Below are 15864 nucleotides of genomic sequence, written 5' to 3'. Positions count from 1 at the left end.
GTGGAGGCAGCATCTGTGTGTGGGGCAGCATCTGTGTGTGGGGCAGCATCTGTGTGTGGGGCAGCATCTGTGTGTGGGGCAGCATCTGTGTGTCGGGCAGCATCTGTGTGTCGTGCAGCATCTGTGTGTCGGGCAGCATCTGTGGAGGCAGCATCTGTGTGTGGGGCAGCATCTGTGGAGGTAGCATCTGTGGAGGCAGCATCTGTGTGTCGGGCAGCATCTGTGTGTCGTGCAGCATCTGTGTGTCGGGCAGCATCTGTGTGTCAGGCAGCATCTGTGGAGGCAGCATCTGTGTGTCGGGCAGCATCTGTGGAGGCAGCATCTGTGTGTCGTGCAGCATCTGTGTGTCGGGCAGCATCTGTGGAGGCAGCATCTGTGTGTCGGGCAGCATCTGTGTGTCGTGCAGCATCTGTGTGTCATGCAGCATCTGTGTGTCGGGCAGCATCTGTGTGTCGGGCAGCATCTGTGGAGGCAGCATCTGTGTGTCAGGCAGCATCTTTGTGTGGGGCAGCATCTGTGTGTCAGGCAGCATCTGTGTGTGGGGCAGCATCTGTGTGTCGGGCAGCATCTGTGTGTGGGGCAGCATCTGTGTGGGGCAGCATCTGTGTGTCATGCAGCATCTGTGTGTGGGGCAGCATCTGTGTGGGGCAGCATCTATGGAGGCAGCATCTTTGACCCACCTCATAATTTCACACAGTAGAAACAAAGAACTGCAGATACTGGTTTACAAAAAAAGGCACAAAGTGCTGGAGTAACATGCTGCCTGAGCCACTGAGTTACTCCAGCACTCTGTGAAACGTCACCTATCCATGTTCCCCACAGATGCTGCCTGACCCGCTGAGTTACTCCAGCACTCTGTGAAACGTCACCTATCCATGTTCTCCAGAGATGCTGCCAAACCTGATACCAAGGCCAACGCTTATCAGCCTGCACATAATCTATATCAGCCCATTCCCTGCATGGCAATGTACCTGGTAGTGAGCCAGGTGTGTCTGGAAGTGAGCCAGATGTGTCTGGATGTGAGCCAGGTGTGTCTGGATGTGAGCCAGGTGTGTCTGGATGTGAGCTTTGTGTAATTTCATGCACTTCAATTGTCTCCCCTCAACTCCTACTTTACAAGGATAACAATCTTGGTTGTAGATCACGGTAACAGGCCCTTTGGCTCACCTCAACCATGCTGACCAAGAGGCCCATCTAAGCCAATCCTTAAGAAAAAGACAGTGCATTCACCCTATCTATTCCCCTCATGATTTCAACACCTCTATAAAATCATCCCTCAGCCTCCTGCGCTCCAGGAATAATGTCCTAGCCTGCCCAACCTCTCCCTATAGCTCAGGCCCGCAAGTGCTGACAACATCCTCAGAAATCATTTCTGCAATCTTTCCAATCAAAAATCATTCTATTGCAGGGTGACCAAAACTGAACACAATACTTCAGTCTGAAGAAGGGTCTCAACCCGAAACATCACTCATTCCTTCTCTCCAGAGATGCTGCCTGTCCCGCTGAGTTACTCCAGCTTTTTGTGTCTATCTTCGATTTAAACCAGCATCTGCAGTTTTTTTCCTACACAATACTTCAAATGCAGTCTCACAAATGTCTTCTATAACTACGAGATAACATCCAAACTTCTATACCCCAATGCTCTTACCAATGAAGGCCACATATTGAAATGAGCCCTTCATCCCACCAAATTGACCATCGATCACACTGGCTTTATGTTATCCCACCTTCGCATCACTGCCTACATACTAGAAGTACTTTACAGAGGCCAAACCTATAAACTCACACGTCTTTGAGAAGTGAGAAAACTGGTGCAGCCAGAGAAAATCCATGCTGTCATAGAGAGACCGTACAAACTCCACACAGATAGTCCCAAAGGTCAGGATCAAGGCCAGGCTGTGCTGCTGTGAAGGAAGACAGCTTCACACACACAGACTCACCTCCTCACAAAGGTTCCATTTTGAAGGCTCGATCTAAATATCTCCTCGTATTTGTGTTTCTGTAATATGGTATTTCTCTGATTCTAACTCTTATAATCTTTATTTTTTTAAATGACTGCAGAAACAAATTTTATGATCTTTTTCAGATTTCTTCATTTAATAATCCAGATTTCTTGAAGCAATTAGAGATGGCCATCAAGTATGGCTTTCCGTTCCTGTTCCAAGATGTTGATGAGTACATCGATCCAGTCATTGATAATGTCCTGGAGAAGAACATTGAAGGACAAGCAGGCCGCTACTTTGTTCGACTCGGCGACAAGGAGGTGGACTATGATCCCAACTTCAAAATGTACCTCAACACAAAGCTAGCCAACCCCAAGTACCAACCTGCTGTGTTTGGGAAATCCATGGTGATAAACTACACAGGTAATTTCACCTGTACTCTAGATCTCCTCAAAATCCTGCTTCATGTGTCCCCTATTGAAAGTTAAACAAATTCTCTCACCTGGAGATTGAGAGACAATTGTTCTTTAACAAAGCTTTTATTTCCTTCAAGTAACATAAAGACAATCACGTGTTTAAAGAACACGGCGGAATTTCAGCAAACTGAAATTAGAACTTATAACAGTACAGCACAGGAACAAAAGCCCTTCAGCCAACAATGTCTGTGTCAAACCTGATACAAATGCCAACGTTTATCAGCCTGCACATAATCTATATCAGCCTATTCCCTGCATGGCAATGTACCTGGTAGTGAGCCAGGTGTGTCTGGATGTGAGCCAGGTGTGTTGATGTGAGCCAGGTGTGTCTGGATGTGAGCCAGGTGTGTCTGGATGCGAGCCAGGTGTGTGGATGCGAGCCAGGTGTGTCTGGATGTGAGCCAGGTGTGTCTGGATGCGAGCCAGGTGTGTGGATGTGAGCCAGGTGTGTCTGGATGCGAGCCAGGTGTGCATGATGGTGAGGCAGGTGTGCATGATGGTGAGGCAGGTGTGTGTGGTGATGAGCCAGGTGTGCCTGGATGTGAGCCAGGTGTGCCTGGATGTGAGCCAGGTGTGCCTGGATGTGAGCCAGGTGTGCATGATGGTGAGCCAGGTGTGTCTGGTGTGAGCCAGGTGTGCCTGGAGGTTATTGGACAGAGCCATGGAGAGATGCAGACCATAAACGGTGCCTTTGGCTCGGTGCATTGCCTTTATCAGGCACTCACGATATCCCCATCATCCCCTGCATCACTCAAACTCAACCACTCATTGGTACATCAGAGCAAGTTAGGGTGCCCAGCTAGACAACCAATCCACATGGGTTTGGGATGTGGGAAGAAACTGGAGAACCTGGGGAAACTTGTTCAGTTGCAGGAAGAACGTGCAAACTCCACACAGACAGTAGCCATGGTCAGGATACAACCCGCGTTGCTGGAGCTGAAACACTGGTTTCCGTGACGCCAATCTTGCTGTTTTATTCTTACTGCACGTTTGTTGGAAGCAGAGCGGCACTATTTTTGAACAGAATGTTTATTTGGTGATATTATTGCACTAGGACTGGTTTCATCGGAGTTGTTGCAGATTCCACTTTTCTTCCTGCAGTGACGTTAAGTGGTCTGGAGGACCAGTTACTGAGTGTTATTGTGGCATTTGAGCGGAGAGAACTGGAGGAGCAGAGGGAGCGTTTGATCAAGGAAACGAGTGAGAATAAGATGCTGCTAAAGGATCTCGAGGATTCTCTTTTACGTGAACTGGCAACTTCCACTGGGAACATGCTGGATAACGTTGAACTGGTCGAAACTCTGGAAGAAACCAAGACTAAAGCTACTGAGGTAAACAATTGCACGGCATTACAGTGGCAGCAGAGGCTTTAGTTCCTTCCCTTGCCCCTTGTCCATGAAGCCATAGGAAGCCCAGAGGACCCAACTCCTTAGGAAAGGTGAGGAGAGATTGGTGGGTAGATGGAGTCAGGTGGGGCGGGAGGGTAGAGACAGCAACAGAAGCTAGGAGGTTATTAGTGGAAACAAAGGGTTAGGGATCATGGAAGCTGATGTGAACGCAAGGTGTAGAGTGGAGCCAGATAAGGGAGCAGTAGGAGCAGGGGATAGCGGGCCCAGACAGGTAGGCCAATAGGGGCAGGGGATAGCGGGCCCAGACAGGTAGGCCAGTAGGAGCAGGGGATAGCGGGCCCAGACAGGTAGGCCAGTAGGAGCAGGGGATAGCGGGCCCAGACAGGTAGGCCAGTAGGAGCTGGGGATAACGGGCCCAGACAGGTAGGCCAGTAGGAGCAGGGGATAGCGGGCCCAGACAGGTAGGCCAGTAGGAGCTGGGGATAGCGGGCCCAGACAGGTAGGCCAGTAGGAGCTGGGGATAGCGGGCCCAGACAGGTAGGCAGTAGGAGCAGGGGATAACGGGCCCAGACAGACAGGCTTGGTGTGTCAGAGGACTGGGTGTGTCAGAGGCTGGGTGTGAGGGGACTGGGTGTGAGGGGACTGGGTGAGTGTGTCAAAGGCTGGGTGTGAGGGGTCTGGGTGTGTCAGAGGGTCAGAGGGTGGAGGTTACCAGGAATTGGAGAATTCAGTCCTCATGTCGTTGGTCAGTGGAATATAAGGTGGTGCCGTGTAACCTTTCTATCGATACTCACTGGATTAAGTTCAGCAAATAGAACCTGAAACGAAGATTAAATGGGAAATAATAAATGCTGAAAACCTCAGGCAGCTGTGGGAGACTGACTACAAAGCTAGCATCCATAGACATGATGGGCCAAAGGGCCTGTTTGCATGCAACTCAATTACTGCAGACCAAGGGAGAACAACAACTATGTAGAGCAGTATCACTTAGTTTATGCTATGCTACACTACACAAAATCTTTCATTAATATGAACTCGCTCCTGCTGGCAGGTGTCTGAGAAGCTGAAGCTGGCTGCGAAGACTGCAATAGACATCGACAAGTTGAGAGATGGTTATCGCCCTGCTGCCAGAAGGGGAGCAATTTTGTTTTTTGTCTTGTCGGAGATGGCCCTGGTTAACACTATGTACCAATATTCTTTGTCATCTTTCCTGGATGTCTTTGACTTATCTCTTCGTAAGTCTTTGCCTGACTCTATACTTCAAAAGCGACTGAAGAACATCATGAATGCGTTGACTCTGAATGTGTACAACTACGGCTGTACAGGTCAGTGGTGTCGATGTTACTACAGTGTTCCCTTTCAAAATGCAGTGTCAAAATATCAATGTTCCTGGAATGTAATGAAGATGGCCAACTGAGTGTTAAGTTACATTTGACTTGTCACATGTGGGATTTTTATACGGCTTTTATATGTGTTGACGTCAGTGGTAGGACTTGTCCTAGAGTCTAGAATCAGAGGCCCATGAGTGATGTTTGTTGATGAATCAGCATCACTAATGCAAGGTGATGTGGAACTTCTCCTCACCGTGGTTATGGGAGCTTGCTCTCCTCAAGCTGCTGGTGCTGCCGATCACCAGTGACTACACTCCTCAACCCAAAGTCATTCATTGACCATGAAGTTCTGTCATGAAGGAGCTGGGGAAATGCAAGGCATCCTGTGTTTGCTTTTATTACAGCCACTGTCAGACTAACTTCCCATCCTTCCTAAACCTCAGCTCTGGCCCTGCTTCAAAGATTGCTCTGTCACTCGCTTCTCCTCATCTTCTTATCACCTCCTTTGATATGGTTTCTATTTTACCTGCGTGAATGTCAGGGCGTTTACCTGTGTGAATGTCAGGGCGTTTACCTGTGTGAATGTCAGGGCGTTTACCAGTTTGAATGTGAGTTACTGTGAAATCATAGCTTCACATTGGCTAAATATGGAATGGCATGGAAATGTAAACTTCATCTGGCTAAATACAGATTGTATCAGTAAAAGTTCACTTTAATAGCAAACAAGAAAGATGCCTCTAAGGACATCCCAAAGCACTGCACCAGTAGTTAACCAGTGGTTAGCACCAGTAGTTAGCACCAATAGGTAACCGGTAGTTAGTACCAGTAGTTAGCAGAAGTACAGATGCTCCTCGACATACGATGGGGCTACGTTCGGATAAACCCATCGTAAATCAAAAATATCGTAAGTTGAAAATGCATTTAATACACCTAACCTACCCAACATCACAGCCTACCCTACCCAACATCACAGCCTACCCTACCCAACATCACAGCCTACCCTACCCAACATCACAGCCTACCCTACCCAACATCACAGCCTACCCTACCCAACATCACAGCCTACCCTACCCAACATCACAGCCTACCCTACCCAACATCACAGCCTACCCTACCCAACATCATAGCCTAACCTACCAACATCATCGCCACTTAACCTACCCAACATCATAGCCTAACCTACCAACATCATCGCCACCTAACCTACCCAACATCATAGCCTAACCTACCCAACATCACAGCAGCCTAACCCACCAACATCACAGCAGCCTGACCCACCAACATCACAGTGACCCACCCTACCCTACCCACACCACACGCGGTTTCTATCACTTTTGCACCGTCATAAAGTCGAAGCATCGTAAGTCGAGTAGCATCTGTACTAAACCAGTAGACAGCACCAGTAGTTAACCAGTAGTTAGCACCTGCTGTTAACCAGTAGTAAGCACCAGTTGTTAACCAGTAGTTAGCATCTGCAGTTAACCAGTAGTCAGAACCACTAGTTAGCACCAGTAGGCAGCACAAATAGCTAACCAGTAGTTAGCATCAGTAGTCAACCAGTAGTTAGCACCTGTAGTTAACCAGTAGTTAGCAACAGTGGCCAGCTCTGGTAGTTAACCAGTAGTTAGCACTGGTAGTCAGCACCAGTAGTTAACCAGTAGTCAGCAACAGTAGTTAACCAGTATTTAGCATCCATAGTCAGCACCGGTAGTTAACCAGTAGCTAGCACCAGTAGTCAGCACTGGTAGTTAACCAGTAGTTAGCACTGGTAGTCAGCACCAGTAGTCAGCACCAGTAGTTAACCAGTATTTAGCATCCATAGTCAGCACCGGTAGTTAACCAGTAGCTAGCACCAGTAGTCAGCACTGGTAGTTAACCAGTAGTTAGCACCAGTGGTCAGCACTGGTAGTTAACCAGTAGTTAGCACCGTAGTTAGCATTGTCATGTCGATTGGTTTTGGATCAGAGTATCAGTCGACCACTGACCCTGACGGTAGCTGACCCTGGGTTATTGCTTTGACTCCCAGTTGAGAAGTTACTTTCTGCAGAGCTGTCTTTCTTCACCTTAGATAATGCTAGTCATGGGCATTAACCTTTCCCTTGTCCCTGCAGGCCTGTTCGAGAAGCATAAGTTGCTGTTTGCTTTCAACATGACGATTAAGTTGCAGCAGGCACAGCAGCACATCCCACAGGAGGAGCTGGAGTTTTTCCTCAAAGGTACGTCTTCTGTTGTCACAGCTGGATGTGTGATGGTCTGTCACAGCTGGATGTGTGATGGTCTGTCACAGCTGGATGTGTGCTTTAATGGCTCTTAAATAGAAGTTAAATTAAGATAATCTGATTAATTCACAAAATGCTGGAGTAACTCAGCAGGTCAGGCAGCATCTCGGGAGAGAAGGAATGGGTGACGTTTCGGGTCGAGACCCTTCTTCAGACTGATGTCGGGGGTGGGACAAAGGAAGGATATAGGTGGAGACAGGAAGATAGAGGGAGATCTGGGAAGGAGGAGGGGAAGGGAGGGACAGAGGAGCTATCTGAAGTTGGAGAAGTCGACGTTCATACCACCGGGCCGCAAACTGCCCAGGCGAAATATGAGGTGCTGCTCCTCCAATTTCCGGCGGGCCTCACTATGGCACTGGAGGAGGCCCATGACAGAGAGGTCAGACTGGGAATGGGAGGGGGAGTTAAAGTGCTGGGCCACCGGGAGATCAGTTGCGTTAATGCGGACCGAGCGCAGGTGTTCAGCGAAGCGATCGCCGAGCCTGCGCTTGGTTTCGCCGATATAGATGAGTTGACATCTAGAGCAGCGGATGCAATAGATGAGGTTGGAGGAGGTGCAGGTGAACCTCTGTCTCACCTGGAAAGAATGTTTGGGTCCTTTGATGGAGTTGAGGGGGGAGGTAAAGGGACAGGTGTTGCATCTCGTGCGGTTGCAAGGGAAAGTGCCCGGGGTTAGGGTGGTTTGGGTAGGAAGGGACGAGTGGACCAGGGAGTTGCGGAGGGAACGGTCTCTGCGGAATGCAGAGAGGGGAGGGGATGGGAAGATATGGCCAGTGGTGGGGTCCTGTTGTAGGTGACGGAAATGTTGGTGGATGATATGTTGGATCCGCTGGCTGGTGGGGTGGAAGGTGAGAACGAGGGGGATCCTGTCCTTGTTGCGAGTGGGGGGATGGGGAGCAAGAGCGGAGCTGCGGGATGTAGAAGAGACCCTAGTGAGAGCCTCATCTATAATGGAGGAGGGGAAGCCCCGTTTTCTGAAAAACGAGGACATCTCGGAAGCCCTAGTCTGAAACACCTCATCCCGGGCGCAGATGCGGCGTAGACGGAGGAATTGGGAGTAGGGGATAGACTTTTTGCAGGGGACCGGGTGGGAAGAAGTGTAGTCCAGATAGCTGTGTGAGTCGGTGGGCTTGTAATAAATGTCCGTCACTAGTTTTTCTCCTGTGATGGAGATGGTGAGGTCCAGAAACGGGAGGGAGATGTCAGAGATAGTCCAGGTATATTTAAGGGCAGGATGGAAATTGGAGGTGAAGTGTATAAAGTCAGTGAGTTCTGCATGGGTGCAAGAGGTAGCACCAATGCAGTCGTCGATGTAGCGGAGGTAGAGTTCGGGGATGGGGCCAGTGTACGTCTGGAACAGGGATTGTTCGACGTACCCGACAAAGAGGCAGGCGTAGCTAGGGCCCATGCGAGTGCCCATAGCTACGCCTCTGGTTTGGAGGAAGTGGGAGGAGTCAAAGGAGAAGTTGTTGAGGGTAAGAACCAGCTCTGCTAGGCGGAGGAGAGTGTTGGTCGATGGGGATTGGCTGGTTCTACGGTCGAGGAAGAAACGGAGGGCTTCGAGACCATCCTTGTGGGGGATGGAAGTGTAGAGTGACTGGACAAAGATAATCTGATGCAATCTTACAATTAACTACACATTCTCATAAAGTAATATGAACTTTGGATTCAAACCTTTCACTTTGCAGCAGAACTTTAGGTGTCATGAAGATTTTGAATATTTTCAATGCCAGATTATTTTACTCTGCAAAGCCTGGAATAACTCCCCAGACTAAATCTCCCAATCACCTGCTCATGAGTACTGAGAAAAAAACAAAGTGCTGCAGGAACAGAGCAGGTCAGGCAGCATCTGTGGAGGGAACGGACTTGCTCAGCGGGTCAGGCAGCATCTGTGGAGGGAACGGACTTGCTCAGCGGGTCAGGCAGCATCTGTGGAGGGAACGGACGGATAATGATACTGATCCATTCTTCAGTTTGAAGAAGGGTCCTGACCCGAAATGAAATCCGTCTATTCCCACCACAGATGATGCCTCACCTGCTGAGGTCATAAGGAACAGGAGTAGAATTAGGCCATTCGTCCCATCGAGTCTACTCCGCCATTCAATCATGGCTGATCTATCTATCCCTCCTAACCCCATTCTCCTGCCTTCTCCCCATAACCTCTGACACCCGCACTAATCAAGAATCTATCTATCTCTGCCTTAAACATATCCACTGACTTGGCCTCTACAGCCTTCTGTGGCAAAGAATCCCACAGATTCACCACCCTCTGACTAAAAAACATCCTCATCTCCTTCCTAAAAGAACACCTTTTAATTCTGAGGCTGTGACCTCTAGTCCTAGACTCTCCCACTGGTGGAAACATCCTCTCCACATCCACTCTATCCAAGCCTTTCACTATTCTATACGTTTTAATGAGGTCCCCCCTCATTCTTCTAAACTCCAGTGAGTACAGGCCCAGTGCCAAAAAACGCTCATCATAGGTTAACCTGCTCATTCCAGGGATCATTCTTGTAAACCTCCTCTGGACCCTCTCCAGAGCCAGCACATCCTTCCTCAGATATGAAACCCAAAATTGCTCACAATATTCCAAATGCGACCAGACCAGCACCTTATAGAGCCTCAGCATTACATCCCTGTTTCTGTGTGCAAGCCCTCTTGAAATAAATGCTAGCATTGCATTTGGTTTCTTTACTACCGATTCGACTTGCAGATTAACTTTTTGGGAATCCTGCACCAGCACTCCCAAGTCCCTTTGCACCTCCGATTTCTGGAATCTCTCCCCATTTAGAAAATAGTCTACGCCTTTATTCCGACTACCAAAATGCATGACGCCACACTTTGCTGCACTATATTCCATCTACCACTTCTCTGCCCACTCTCAAAACCTGTCCAAGTCCTTCTGCAGAGTCCCTGCTTTCTCTACACTACCGGTTTTTCCACCTATTTTCGTATCATCCGCAAACTTGGCCACAAGCATTCAATCCCCTCGTCCACATCATTAATATACAACATGAAGAGTAGCGGCCCCAGCACCGACCCATGCGGAACTCCGCTAGTCACTGGCAGCCAACCAGATCAAGCCCCCTTTACTGCCACTCTTTGCCTTCTGCCATCCAGCCAGCCTGCTGTCCATGCTCGTATCGGCCCTTTAATACCGTGGGCTCCCATCTTCCTTAGCAGCCTCACGTGTGGCACCTTATCAAAGGCTTTCTGAAAATCTAAGTAAACAACATCTACTGACTCTCCTTTGTCTGTCCTGTTATTTACTTCTTCAAAGAATTCCAGCAAATTTGTCAAGCAAGACCTCCCCTTCACAAAGCCATGCTGACTTCCGCCTATTTTATTGTGAAGCTCTCAGTACTCTGTAACCTCATCCTTTATAATGCACTCAAATCTTACCAACCACTGAAGTCAGACTATGGTTCCCACTATTCTGCCTTGCTCCCTTTTTATGCAGCGGGTAATATTGGCAATTTTCCAATTATCTGGGACTGCTCCTGACTCTAGTGATTCCTGAAACATCACTGTTAATGCCTCCACAATCTCTAAAGCCACCTCTTTCAGCACCGCACCCTAGGGTGCAGTCCATCCGGCCCAGGTGACTTATCCACCTTCAGCCCTTTCAGCTTCCCAGCATCTTCTCCCCAGTAATAGCCACTCCACTAACTTCCACCCCCTGACTCTCTTGAATTTCAGGCAGGTTGCTGGTATCTTCCACTGTGAAGACTGATGCAAAAAAGTTATTCAACTCCTCTGCCATTTCTTTATTCCCGATTATCACTTCTGCATCATTCTCCAACGGCCCAACGCCCACTCTTGGCTCTTTCTTACTCTTTATATAACTGAAGAAACTCTTGTTATCCTCTTTTATATTCTTGGCTATCTTACCTTCATATTTAATCTTTTCTCCCCATATTATCTTCTTAGTTACCCTCTGTTGTTCTTTAAAAGCTTCCCGATCCTCTGGCTTCCCACTAATCTTTGCCATGTTATAGGCCTTCTCTTTCAGTTTTATACTGTCCTTGACTTCCCTTGTCAGCCACAGTCATCTCTTTCTTCCCCTAGAATCTTTCTTCTTCTTTGGAATGAAAAGATCCTGCATCTTCCGGCTTATTCCCAGAAATTCCTGCCATTGCTGTTCCACCATCACACCCCAGCTAGGATCCCTTTCCAGTCAACTCTGGCCAGCTGCTCTCTCATGCCTCTGTAGTGCCCTTTGCCCAGCTGCAATACCGACACTTCAGATTTCACCTTCTCCCTCTCAAATTGCAGATTAAAAACATATCATATTGTGGTCACTACCTCCTAATGGTTCCTTTACCTTGAGTTCCCTTATCAAATCCGGTTCATTAAATAACACTAAATCCAGAATTGCCTTTTCCCTGGTAGGCTCCAGTACAAGCTGCTCAGAGAATCCATCTCGGAGACACTCTACAAATTCCCTTTCTTGGGGTTCAGTACCAAGCTGATTTTCATATTGAAATCTCACATAACCAGCCTACGTAGCATTGCCTTTTTTACATGCCAATTTTATCTCCTGATGTATCTCCGGACTTAACACCGCCCGGTGCGGCTCGGCTGCGGGACTTTTCACCGCTGGTGCGGCTCGGCTGCGGGACTTAGCTGCGCAAGGCTTGGTCGCGGGCCTTTCATCGCCCGGTTCGGCCGCGAGACGTTTCAGCGCCCGGTGCGGGGACTGTGCGGGTCGGTCGGGGACGAGCTGTCTGTCCGTGGGCTTGGGGAAGAGAGGGGAAGTTTTGTTGCCTCCATCACAGTGAAGGGGTGTTTGGAGTCACTGTGATGGACGTTTGTGTTGGGGTCATGTGTCTTGTGTTCTTTTTTTCTATGACTGCTATGTAGTTTCGTTCGGTACTTCGGTACCGAACGACAAATAAAGCTCTGTTATACCTGTTATACCTGTTATACCTGTTAACTTGCACCCTATATCCTGGCTACTGTTTGGGGGCCTGGAAATAACTAGTCTTTGTACCCTTATAATTTCTTATTTCTATCCACAATGACGACATCTTCTGATCCTATGTCATCCCTCATTAAAGACTGAATTTAATTCCTAACCAACAGAGCTACCCAACCACTTCTACCCACCTTCCTGTAATTTTGATAGACAATAGACAATAGGTGCAGGAGTAGGCCATTCGGCCCTTCGAGCCAGCACCGCCATTCAATGTGATCATGGCTGATCATTCTCAATCAGTACCCCGTTCCTGCCTTCTCCCCATACCCCCTGAGTCCGCTATCCTTAAGAGCTCTATCTAGCTCTCTCTTGAATGTATTCAGAGAATTGGCCTCCACTGCCTTCTGAGGCAGAGAATTCCACAGATTCACATCTCTCTGACTAAAAAAGTTTTTCCTCATCTCTGTTCTAAATGGCCTACCCCTTATTCTTAAACTGTGGCCCCTTGTTCTGGACTCCCCCAACATTGGGAACATGTTTCCTGCCTCTAACGTGTCCAACCCCTTAATAATCTTATACGTTTCGATAAGATCCCCTCTCATCCTTCTAAATTCCAGTGTATACAAACCTAGTCGCTCCAGTCTTTCAACATATGACAGTCCCGCCATTCTGGGAATTAACCTAGTAAACCTACGCTGCACGCCCTCAATAGCAAGAATGTCCTTCCTCAAATTTGGAGACCAAAACTGCACACAGTACTCCAGGTGCGGTCTCACTAGGGCCCTGTACAACTGCAGAAGGACCTCTTTGCTCCTATACTCAACTCCTCTTGTTATGAATGCCAACATTCCATTGGCTTTCTTCACTGCCTGCTTTACCTGCATGCTTCCTTTCAGTGACTGATGCACTAAGACACCCAGATCACGTTGTACGTCCCCTTTTCCTAACGACACCATTCAAATAATAATCTGCCTTCCTATTCTTACCACCAAAGTGGATAACCTCACACTTATCCACATTAAACTGCATCTGCCATGGATCCGCCCACTCACACAACCTGTCCAAGTCACCCTGCAACCTCATAGCATCTTCCTCACAGTTCACACTGCCACCTAGCTTTGTATCATCGGCAAATTTGCTAATGGTACTTTTAATCCCTTCATCCAAGTCATTGATGTATATTGTAAATAGCTGCGGTCCCAACACCGAGCCTTGCGGTACCCCTCTAGTCACTGCCTGCCATTCTGAAAGGGACCCATTTATCCCCACTCTTTGCTTTCTGTCTGTCAACCAACTTTCTATCCATGTCAGTACCCTACCTCCAATACCATGTGCTCTAATTTTGCCCACCAATCTCTTATGTGGGACCTTATCGAAGGCTTTCTGAAAGTCGAGGTACACCACATCCACCGGCTCTCCCCTGTCAAGCACGATTTCCCCTTCATAAATCCATGCATTATTGGCTAGTTTACCCTCGTACCTCATCTTTTCTCCCCGTATTGCCTTTTTAGTTATCTTCTGTTGCTCTTTAAAAGAGTCCCAATCCTCTGGCTTCCCACTCTTCTTTGCTATGTTATACTTCTTCCCTTTTATTTTTATGACGTATAACCCTGAATATTCAGTAGGAAAGAACTGCAGATGCTGGTTTAAACCGAAGGTACACATAAAATGCTGGAGTAACTCAGAGGGACAGGCAGCATCACTGGAGAGAGGAATGGGTGACGTTTAGGGTTGAGACCCTTCTTCAGACTCGTTTCGGGTCGAGACCTTCGTAGCGTCTTGACCTGAAAAGTCACCCATTCCTTCTCTCCAGAGATGCTGCCTGCCTGAGTTACTCCAGCATTTTGTGTCTAGCCTGAATATTCAGCTCCCAGCTCCGATCCTCCTGCAGCCACGTCTCTGTAATTCCCACAACATCGTACCCTCCAATCTCTATCAGTGCTACAAGATCATCCACTTTCTTTCTTATACTACGCGCATTCAAATACACCTTTAATTTGGTATTCACCTCCCTTCTCACACTGATCCTGATTTTACCTGACCTTACTCTTACCCCTTCTTGAACTTTACGTCCTATTAAGAAACTTCTGTAACATTTCCTGCGCTCTCTTTCCCTTTAACTCCACCCTTCCACTTCCAACTTGCTGACCCCACCCCGCACAATTTAGTTTAAAGCTCTATCTTGCTGCACCCCTGCAGCACTGCTCCTACCCTGCACTCTGCTGCACCCCTGCAGCACTGCTCTTACCCTGCACTGCTGCAGCATTGCTGCTACCCTGCACTCTGCTGCACCCCTGCAGCACTGCTCCTGCCCTGCACTCTGCTGCACCCCTGCAGCACTGCTCCTACCCTGCACTGCTGCAGCATTGCTGCTACCCTGCACTCTGCTGCACCCCTGCAGCACTGCTCCTGCCCTGCACTCTGCTGCACCCCTGCAGCACTGCTCCTGCCCTGCACTCTCCTGCACCCCTGCAGCACTGCTCCTACCCTGCACCCCTGCAGCACATTTTTTTTTGCTGAAGATTCCAGCATCGCCATCCCTTGTGTCACTGCCTGACCTTCTGCTCTGGCAGAGCAGTCTCACTAGTGACCGCACGACTAGTGACCGCTCGACTCGTGTCAGCCTCACTAGTGACCGCACGACTAGTGTCAGCCTCACTAGTGACCGCACGACTAGTGACCGCACGACTAGTGTCAGCACGACTCACACACACACCACGGCAGCTCTTCTGCAGTCAGGCAGCTGTGTGGCACTGGGGAAATACTGCCGTGCACTGGCTCTGCTCTGCCTTCCACTGGCTCCACACTGCCTTGCACTGGCTCTGCTCTGGCTGTGCACTGGCTCTGCACTGTACCGCATCATCAGTCATTAACGAGAACACGGCAAGAAAAATACAGTATTTAGCCAGTACAGACCATTGGAAATAAAGATTTAATTTCCGTTTGTAATCTGTTTCATAGATCAGATTTAATAATTTTGGTTGAGTTTTTAAATAGTACTTTCAACTGTTCTAACAAAGGGCTTATAGATCTGAGAACATTAGCTCAGTTCTGTTTCCGGAGATGTTATCTGATTTGCTATTTCCTAGATTTTTCTTTACGATTTCCTCAATCTTTGTGTCTAAGAGAATGTTTCTGTTTTTACAATTTATTATTTGGAATATTTGATAATATTTAGAACTATGTAAATTGTGTTTATGAATAATGTAATTTAATTAAAAAAATTGAATCAATAGTTGCTGTTAATGGATGCTGATTTCCTGTAAAATGCTGGTGAGTAAATGAATTGTTCCAGTTAACTCAGCATGGATACTCTCCATAAATATTTGATGCCATCTGCTTCCAGTAACCAGTGCGTACGTGAGACCCTTGTTGCTTCGGCATGATGAGTGCGTTATTGATTACCCCAAGTATCTGTGTATCTGTGCCTCTGTGTATCTGTATCTGTATCTGTGCCTCTGTGCCTCTGTGTATCTGTGCCTCTTGTGTATCTGTGCCTCTGTGTATCTGTGCCTCTGCGTATCTGTGCCTCTGCGTATCTGTGCCTCTGCGTATCTGTGCCTCTGTG

At 48.1% G+C, this 15864-nt stretch overlaps 1 protein-coding gene across 1 annotated transcript in view; it reads left to right on the top strand.

Annotated features, from left to right (window-relative positions):
* The window catches only part of dnah10 (dynein axonemal heavy chain 10), a 176636-nt gene that overhangs the window by 135401 nt on the left and 25371 nt on the right, over positions 1-15864 (top strand). Inside the window, 4 exon segments of the mRNA XM_078421084.1 lie at positions 2087-2366; positions 3521-3750; positions 4820-5093; positions 7211-7315. Coding sequence (XP_078277210.1) covers positions 2087-2366; positions 3521-3750; positions 4820-5093; positions 7211-7315 — 889 coding nt within the window.

This window comes from Rhinoraja longicauda, chromosome 25, assembly GCF_053455715.1.
Source record: "Rhinoraja longicauda isolate Sanriku21f chromosome 25, sRhiLon1.1, whole genome shotgun sequence".
In the NCBI taxonomy this organism is placed as follows: Eukaryota; Metazoa; Chordata; class Chondrichthyes; order Rajiformes; family Arhynchobatidae; genus Rhinoraja; species Rhinoraja longicauda.
Note: the sequence above shows the minus strand (reverse complement) of the source record. Positions and strands in the feature narration are given on the sequence as shown.